Raw genomic sequence first — 9520 nt, 5'->3', positions numbered from 1 at the left:
ACATAGTCTTACGCCTGATCAATTCCCATAAACATAAGTTTGATCGTTTTTGGGCCGTAATCTCCTCTAATTCTTTTAGAGATCATTTACTCTACCATTTATATCGCGTGTCTGTAGTCACAGTTGTTCCTTTAACCCGCTGTCAATCAATCAATCTCCTCGATTGACTTCGATTTTACAACACTATCAAAAGGCGGCCGGAGGACATGCAGAGACTACCTGCATATGTAATTCAGCGCTCCACTTTCCCTCCCACTTCACTTAGAAATCGACAAACCGCGATCTGATTGGCTGTTGACAAATCTCATTATTCATCACGAGTCGACTGTATAATGGCGAGAACACCAGCTAACTCTCAATATAGTTGTGAGGTGTTAGGATATGTTATATTATTGTGATCGAGGGAGAAAAGGACAAAACAAAATGAGTGCCGGACCTCTTGGATTGTTGGATGCCCGGTATGCGCATGGATATGGCCTCTTGTCATCATTGTCCGGATACGCCGCACATTTTGGGGGCCCGTTTGCATCCCTTGGATTCGGAAATCCGTACGGAATTGACTTTGGATCTCATCAAGTTGGTCATGGAGCCTACATGGAGGGGCTCATGTCTGCCTCCTCCCCCACCTCCAGAAATTCCAACACCCACCCTCTGGGGAGTCCCTCTGCAAAAAGTTCCGTGAAATCCCCAGGTAACTGCCTTGAAATAATTTAATTTATTGAAATATTTCTGGAAATTTTTGTTATGTCAGTCACCGCAATATTATGTAAGTTCCAGAACAGGGGAAAACCTGGCATTTTCCGAAGCTCCTCCTAAACCCTGGAATTAATTTGTAATCAGATATTGCAGAATCATCAACTGACATTTGTGTTCCTCAACTTCTCGTCTTAAGCTTGTCAGTTGTAAATCACAGCAGTAATTTCTAACCTTTTCTAAATTGTAATAATTTTCAAATAATACGAAATAATTTTCATGCAAAATTCATTATGTTGCATAATAAAAATTCAGCAAATTAGTGCGTAAACATTTCCCACAATTTCTGATGAGTAAAATAATTAGCAGGGGATTAACGTTTAAGTAAATTATTATTTATTTTGTGTTTCTTATAGATTCTAGCGACGAGGACCGGGAGAGCGCGGCCGCCAAGAGACGTCGGACCCGGACCAATTTCACGGGGTGGCAGCTGGAGGAGCTGGAACGGGCCTTCCAGGACAGTCACTACCCTGACGTGTTCATGAGGGAAGCCCTGGCCCTCAGACTCGACCTCGTGGAGTCCAGAGTACAGGTGGGTGACCGTATCCCACAGGAAAATATTCCTGTGTTTAGATATTCCTGTATTTATATATTTATTTTTCGAAACGGGTACTAGATAAAATTTGTAATCGCAAACCCGTAAACCTGCAGAATACTTGAGTATGTCTACAAAATATGCAAACGTTTGTGCCAAGATACCAATATTTTAAAATATTTAGTGGATTTTAATATATTTATATATAAATATAGATAAAATTTTAAAATTTAAACAGGGGAAAATTTTGATAAATTCACTATAACAAAATTTTTAAATTAATAATTTTCTTTTCTATTTCGGATATATAAGTTATTTAAGAAAATTAGTCGTGTACAACAGATGTTAGTAATTTGCTTTTTGAGATTTTCGGGGAGGTTTTAAATATTTACACCCCGATGGCCACACATCATTAGAGGCGTTTGTTGCCCCGGTTAATAGGTCTACCTCGATGATCAAAGATCAGTCTCAAATAACAAATTTACTTCGTAAAATGCTTCGAAAAACCTCTTAAATAATCTTTAAAATTTACACGCCAAAATACCATCACTCGCGATTTTCACGGAATTTTATATAAAAAATATATTTATAAGAAAATAAGCTTTTCCATCAAATAAAATATTATAGCTAGGATTTTCATTACAATTATATAAAAATAAAAAATAAATTGATAGTAAAATATGGAAAGATGTGATACTGATTTCTATTAAGAATAATTTAGTTTCTGAAAACAGAGCTGAACAAGTAGTCAGATTGGATATTTTATTAATAAAATAAAATATGTCAGAAAGGACAGTCGACTCTTGAGAGAGAGAGAGAGAGTGAATGGGGTTTACATAAAGCTCGGTTCCTGAGTCATAGAATCAGCATGTATTATCCAAAGTGTCGCAGAAAGCCATAATTCGTTTCAACATGAATGTCATCCTGTGCTGTTCACGTTTGACACGGGACCTTCTCCAATCGTAAAAGAATGGTCAATAAAAGGTAGAAAGTATTTAATCAGTCACAAGAAAATTAATTAGGATACCTGAGGATCGATCAAGGAACAATATCCAATGCATGGACCTTGTAGACGAAGTGCGCGAGGAATGCAAAAATATACCTCTTTTATCGCCCCGATGACATATTGCAGCAATAAAGCACGGATTTCAATTGATCTATCCATTTCATCAATGTCCGGGGCAATAATTGATACATATTTTTTATTGATCATATTGTGACCAGGGGACACTCATAGATAATGGGCCCAATGATCAGAACTCGTGTCCATGTTAGCGGTTCTAATTGAAGTAGTGTTCGGTGCGCGGCGATCGCGACACAATACATGTAAAAATTCACACTGAGCGCGATTTATGGGCGGCGGGCGGTGTGAAAATCAGACGGTATCGATACGAGTCCCAAAAAACAAGCACCCCCAGTCATCGATGATAAATATTTCTAATAACGTTATGTAATGCACATCTTAGAAAGTATTGTACAAAGTGACTGCATTAATTGATACAATATATTATGATTGAGAGATGGGGAGATTAAGACATTTCGGTAATGATTAATTTTAATTCTATCTCTCTTTACGATCGATTTTATGACAACAGAAAAAACAAGGAAAAAAAAACCCAACAACAGTGTCTAACTAGGAAGTATATATAGGAAATGATTAACTCTCCTCCCTTTCATAAATAGCGTACATAGTTTTTTTTACTATGAACATGCTTTGTAGTGAATAAATTTATTCAAATTTATGCAAATTATTTAATTGATACGCTTAATTAAGCCTTATTGACAAGATAAGACAGGATAAAAACCACAATAAAGGACACATATCAAGATCAACCGAGTCTTCTTTTTATTTTTGGGAATGCTACAAACAATCATTTATCTAATGTCGCCCCTTCCGATTTCTCTCGATGTGTCTTATTCTTACGATAACAATCTATTTGTTTTAGTATCGTTTCCTTTATTTTATCGTCTTTTTGTGGAAAAGGAAATTGTTACGTCTGTAGAAATGCAATATTCCGAAAAAATCCCCCTCGAATTTCTCCGCTTCTTTCTCCGCTCCGGAAACAATTTTTGGGAGGTTGATTGAAACAATTCTCCTCAGGAAAAGAGTTCAAAACAAATCTTTGTCAGGGATCGGAATCAAATTTTTGTAAAACAATGGAACCCCAGAAGAGTCTGTCGGGACGGTAGCGAGATGTGACTATCCTCGGGTCGCCTTTACTGGTCCTCCTTTTTTGTCCCGGAGCTCTGCAAAGTGATATGGGTGACTAATCGCCGCGCTAAAATAGAAGTGTGAAAGGAGTCAGATAATTAGGGTTCGTTATGGTTGATCATCTAGATTTCTTCTGTCATTCAGTTTTTCTTTGTTTCGGCTTTACCAGTTAGATTCGGTCATCGCCCCAAAAGTTCAAAAATTAAATAGGAATTATTTATTCGAATTAATATTCATTTATTATGATATCTTTAATTTGATTTATTTGTATATCTAATATTACACCAAAACATTTAGACCTTAAATTGTTATGTCTCCTTAATTTTAAAATTGTCATGTCCATTTTGCGATGCAATCGGACTAGTAAATTTTAGCGCCCTTTTCCACGACGCGAAGTGCACTCTAGTGGACAAATCTCCTATCAAATAAACACTTATTATTTCCAATGCCTCTGTATAGTGTTTACACATCTGATTTTAAGGAGCAATGCAAGAGTCAATCTGTTTGTTCGCCTTCACGCCACAAGTCGCGGCCGGTCTTTGAACAGAGCGTGTACCGGTAAAGGTTTGTCGCCTCACCCCCTATTTGTTCTGCGTTTCAAAAATGGTCAAAGCGTTAAACGGCCCCGTGTAATAATGAAGGATGGTAAATTATGTTTGAATTTATTCTTATGTCCCTCCGTCGGCCGTCTGCCGATGTTGGTTTTTCTCTTTCCGAACAATTAGACAACACGCGACTAAAATTAAGCTGTATTAATGTAACAAAAATCCTTTAATTAATGGAAAAAATGTCTAAATATTTACACAAAAAATCTAAACATCTAACTGGGTGTTTCTCTTTATCAATACTTGTACTTTTGTTCATTTTATTTTAGCTTGGATTCATTTTGAATCTAAAAGAAATAAAGTAAATTTTTGAGCGGATATTTATTCTTCTTAATTTTCCTAAAAATAAAACTAATAAATCCAAGTTTTCAATGGACCAAAAAAAATATTGCAAAGAAATTTTTTAAAAAATTTGACAAAATATGATTGGATACATTAGAGTACATTTTATTTATAAAAAAAAAACCAAAAACGTGCATTCCCTCGACGCTTCTTTCGTTAAAATTATCCAACTTTTTTACATTGAACTATTTAGGGGAATATCTAACAAAAACTTGTGTATCCGGTTTTTATTTCAAATGTCACTGAATCACCTTAATAAAAATTAGTGACAATGAACGAACGAGAAGATTTTTTTGTAGAGTATTAATTACCAGCAATCGTTAATTGAAATGCAACAGCAAGTAGGTGACAGGTCATATGTTAATAAATAGCTAGATTTGAAACTTCCGACATTTTTCCCCCGAGTGAAGGCCTTTTCGTCTATTGATATGCAAAACGTCTCTTCTTAATGAAAGAATAGACTGTGTGACATGTCAAAACTTTAAAATTCACGTTATTGTAGTAACTTGATGACTAAATCAAAATAAAGAAAAAACACACTGACAGCTCCGCCTACATCGCATGGCGAATAATTGTGAAATCTTGTATGCTTGAATTTCAACCCGAAAATATTCTCAACGTCTTAATAAGATAACAAAATATGTAATAAAAAGGGTCTTAAACTTTGTGAATTACCATATAATCTGACAAATAAATGCCTCTGCCTCGTTAACAACATACAAATTACTTGATAAAGTAAATAATACACCTAGACCGTCCCATAAATCACCGGGTAATTGCCCATCTCCGCGGACCATGTGGTGTCGGACAGCATAGCCTCTAGTTTCCCGGATAGACCTGACAGCGCGGAGAATACACGCTGTTTTAGTTTTCAGTTTAAACCTATAATTTCATGGCGCACCATCTGCCAAGATGCGGCCTTAATTCAATTAAAATGTAGTGTACTTATTTCAGCATGGAGGAAATGAATATACCTTTAAACGATTTCACGTTACACATCAAATGACTTCGTCTCAAATTTCACTCAAACCATCGGGTGATACATGGGTGCACTGTCTAAACCAAAAACACTCAACCAATTTTCCAAACAAAAATAGAAAATTAATTCAAAGTTCCTCCCTAAAACATCCCATATTTTAACAAAAGTCCTGATAGCAGGTTACATGTTACATTTATCCATGGATATACCAATTCTAAAATGGTCCCAAAAACTAAACAAAAACCCAAACGTAATGAGTTTATTTCTATTTGGAGGGATATATTCTTATCAAAGTTTCATCATTTTTAATAAATAATTTCGTTCAAAACTCTTTAAAAAATCATGAAAATTAAAACTGTATCATGGCACAGGTTAATAGATGAGAATATTCTAACCGACAATAAAGCGAGAACCGGTTACAATAGAGCCCTGTCGATTTGTCAGGATTCTCTCACTCCCGCTAACACGAACTGCCTCGGTGTCGGCGGAGGTGGGATATCCCCACTCAGTAAGTGTTGGCAACCAACCGTCTATCAATATCTGATCTACAATATCATTCCCCCTATCATTATGCCTCATTTAAATTTTATTTCCTCCGAGGGACATTTACACTGAAAAAAATTGAGGCAAATTGAAAGAATATTCAACTGAAATTACAGCTAATTACTTTGTACACAAAGTGCCGTCCTAATGCAGTTAGGGGAATTAAGTGTTACAGCGCGTTCTCTGTGGTTCGTTTGCGAGCGAAAGAATTTTTCTTGCACTGATAAAATACCTTAACCACCACCAATTCATATTTAGCTGTAAAGATATGATCTACTTGAAATTAACGTCTGTCAACCATAAATTTTGACAAAATACTTACCCGACGATTATATTGAACATTTTGTGAAATATTCCAATGGAATTCTGGGCCTCTTAAGAATTTAATAAAAAGAATATTTTTATGATATGTACCGAAGATATGAGTATGATTCTGTGAAATTGACCAATGAAATTTGATTTTAACGAAAACTCGCTTTTATCTCTTCAGGTCTGGTTTCAAAACAGAAGAGCCAAATGGCGAAAGAAGGAAAACACAAAGAAAGGACCGGGGCGCCCCGCCCACAACGCGCACCCACAGACGTGTAGCGGGGAACCTATGGACCCGGAGGAAATCAAACGTAGAGAGCAAGAGAAAATGGAAAAGAAGAAAAGGAAACAAGAAGAGAGACTCCGAAAGCTTGAAGAGAGAAGGAAACAAATGCAAGACCAGAAGCAAGGCCCGTACAGCCGACTGTCGGACTCCGACACGAGCCCCTCCAAGGCCGACAGCTGTAACATGTCGGTATCTAGTTGTAATGACAATTCTAACCATGGTGACCTACCAGACCAACCAGAGGATGAGGAGGACGCCGTGTCTGACCAGGAAAACAGGAAGTGTTCGTTTAGCATAGACAGTCTTTTAGAAGCATCCAAAGTTCCTCGTGGCAGGAGACCCAACTCCAAGTACCCCCGCGTGCAGGCAAGCAAGTCCGTTAATGCCCTGGGTCTGGGCATGATGCCTTTGTTCCCAATTACACAGCCCGTTGGATTTATCGTGGAACAAAGATCTCATGCTTCTTTATCTGATGATGAAATGTCGATTAATTCTGACGACGAATCGCTACATGAAAATAACTCGTCAAACGAGGACAGTCACATTAACGTGGAACAGTTCAGTGACGTCGAGGACGAGGCTCAGAAATCGCCGGCCCCCTGTCCGAAATCCCCCGACCCCTGCTCATAGCACCGACCCCCACAGACAAAGTGTATTAACTTGTAATTTCTGTCCATTTATCAGACTACAATACAGAGAGCAATCTTCTGATTCATTCCATTGATAAAATATCAATTGTATCCATTATCATACCATTTGACTACATCTCCAGCCTCTTGCTTCCGAAGGGCTAGTGCAATGCTTTAAACAGTGGCTTTTCGTATAGAAACAATGCGTTGCTGTACTAGAATTAATATATATACTCAGTTCTCTATTATTTTTTGTGAAATAGCTGAGGAACATAATTTATGTTTATATGGTTTTATGTTAAAATTAAAACACAGATTGAAAAAAAAAACTTTTTTTTTTATCAATTTATTTGTTGCTAATTTGCATATTTTTCCACTTCATATCCTGGTGCAATTTCCTTTGAAATTCAGGAAATACATGCATAATGAGATAAAACTGCAACATAATATGTACAAGATCGATCACAGGCGACAGATTATTATATGAAGCTACAAGACAGATAAAGGGAGACAAAAATTAATCAGAACAAAGTCTAGTGGCTTTCAATCAAAGTTGGTAGAATGTTGAATGGTGTTGGGGAGTTACATAAAGATATTGCAAGGTCAGACCTGGTGAAAACCATCCCAGTGTCTGCTTAGTAAGGTGGCAAAAACCTCTGTCTGAGTCTACAATGATGACATTTGATAATTGGTTGGTCCTGCTAACTGATCATGGCCTTTAACTTAGTGTTAATCAGCCGACCGGTTCACAGGGATAAAACACAATTGCTCATGTTGTATCATTTGATGGATTACAAAATTGAAATCAAAGGAAAAGTTATCATAAATCCGAATTCTTCACATTGCATAAAATTTTTGATGGATTAAGAACATTTGATAAAGAATAAAGGATATTTGTAGACCTAATGGATGCATCTTCAAGGTGTTTTTTTATGAAGTGATAAAACAAAAAAATATCATTAAGATATTCGTCATTTTCCTATACCCTTTATTAGTCATCAATTCTAGACAGATAGACCTGTTTAAGCTATCGCCTTTTTAGTTAAACAAACACTCACACAATGGCGATTTTATAAACATGATTCTAACAAGGAAGGTAAGCATACCCTTCCACTGAACATTTTAAGGAGCCAATTCTTTAAAATCAAAAATAGAATATTGATATTGCAAAGTTTTTATAAATATACAGGTAAATATTAATAATGTATACAAAATTTTAAGAAATGGAGAGAGCCGGATAGTCAACAAATACCCATCATATTTACCTAGATATTTATCATATTTACCTGGAAATTTATGATACGATATTTGAAGCCGTAAACTATTATTAAGTGAAGAAGGTTCCTATTATTATAGATTAAAATTTGTAAATTTGATTTTCCTATACCTATATGAAGAACTCTTCTTCTCCAAGAAGATAAATATTGTTTAGAAATGGCTACGACCATTCTGCCCATTAATGCTAATCATTGACAATATACAGTGATTTTTGGAATTGTTCAAGACCACTGCATCACACAGAATTTACTGCGCGTACACTGTAGACCAATCTACAGTCATGTCGGACTCTCAAAGTTAAGCAAAATCGAAAAAATACCAGGCTTAACAATTTTACTTTAATTAGTGTAGAAAAAATGTATTGACTAATTAAGTTATAAAATGTACAATGAAGGATACCGATACTGATTATATTATTCGGGTGATTTTACGTTATATTCAATTATTCTTTGTTATCAAATTTAAAAGCATTTTTTTTTTAATAATTCAAATATCTAGTACTTGTATGCATTGAAATATTCACCAATGAGTACTAGTTTTTAATGCGTTTGAGAAGTCTAGCTGTCGGCAAGATAATATGGAGCACCACGGCCTGATTTTTTGTAGTTTTTAAACTCACGATATGTAAGATCATATGATCAATAATGATTGATTGATTGATTGATAGGATGAGGAAAACGTCACGACTTGCAATAAGTTTGGGATGTCATGTAACAGTCTGGGTTCGTTATCGTGCCGGCACAGACTTGATTTTTTTTACCGTATATATCGACGGTCACGAACTCAATTCGAGCGCTTCACGGCATCGACTATTTTTATTTGAATGATTGATTCGAATTTTACTTCCCCGCGAGAATATTTCGTTCATTCGGAGACAATTGTGCTCGCTTGGAAACAGAGCTTAGTACTGCTTATAAATCAAAAAGAGTTTATAATGAAAAGAAATATGAAACTTCTAACTAATAATTCAATGTAGTTGAAAAGATTATATCGACTTTTCATTATATTTTACGTTTATTTATTTCTTGCTTGAAAAGATACACCTGTTA

At 35.8% G+C, this 9520-nt stretch overlaps 1 protein-coding gene across 1 annotated transcript; it reads left to right on the top strand.

Moving 5' to 3' along the window:
- The first annotated feature begins 334 nt into the window (after window positions 1-334).
- LOC105341016 (homeobox protein unc-4 homolog) lies at window positions 335-7498 on the top strand. The gene is made up of 3 exons (XM_011447294.4): window positions 335-691; window positions 1110-1285; window positions 6460-7498. Exons 1-3 carry the CDS (start codon window positions 382-384, stop codon window positions 7192-7194), a joined length of 1221 nt encoding a protein of 406 aa, XP_011445596.2. The 5' UTR covers window positions 335-381; the 3' UTR covers window positions 7195-7498.
- Window positions 7499-9520: the final 2022 nt, after the last annotated feature.

The sequence above is a fragment of the Magallana gigas genome, chromosome 7, assembly GCF_963853765.1.
Source record: "Magallana gigas chromosome 7, xbMagGiga1.1, whole genome shotgun sequence".
Classification (NCBI taxonomy): Eukaryota; Metazoa; Mollusca; class Bivalvia; order Ostreida; family Ostreidae; genus Magallana; species Magallana gigas.
Note: the sequence above shows the minus strand (reverse complement) of the source record. Positions and strands in the feature narration are given on the sequence as shown.

What these genes read in the sequence shown, in the direction of transcription:
- LOC105341016 (XM_011447294.4), top strand. Translation starts at nt 382, where the DNA reads ATGTTATATTATTGTGATCGAGGGAGAAAAGGACAAAACAAAATGAGT. An exon ending in AAGTTCCGTGAAATCCCCAG is followed by an intron (nt 692 to 1,109) that starts GTAACTGCCTTG and finishes TGTTTCTTATAG; the next exon opens with ATTCTAGCGACGAGGACCGG. An exon ending in TCGTGGAGTCCAGAGTACAG is followed by an intron (nt 1,286 to 6,459) that starts GTGGGTGACCGT and finishes TTATCTCTTCAG; the next exon opens with GTCTGGTTTCAAAACAGAAG.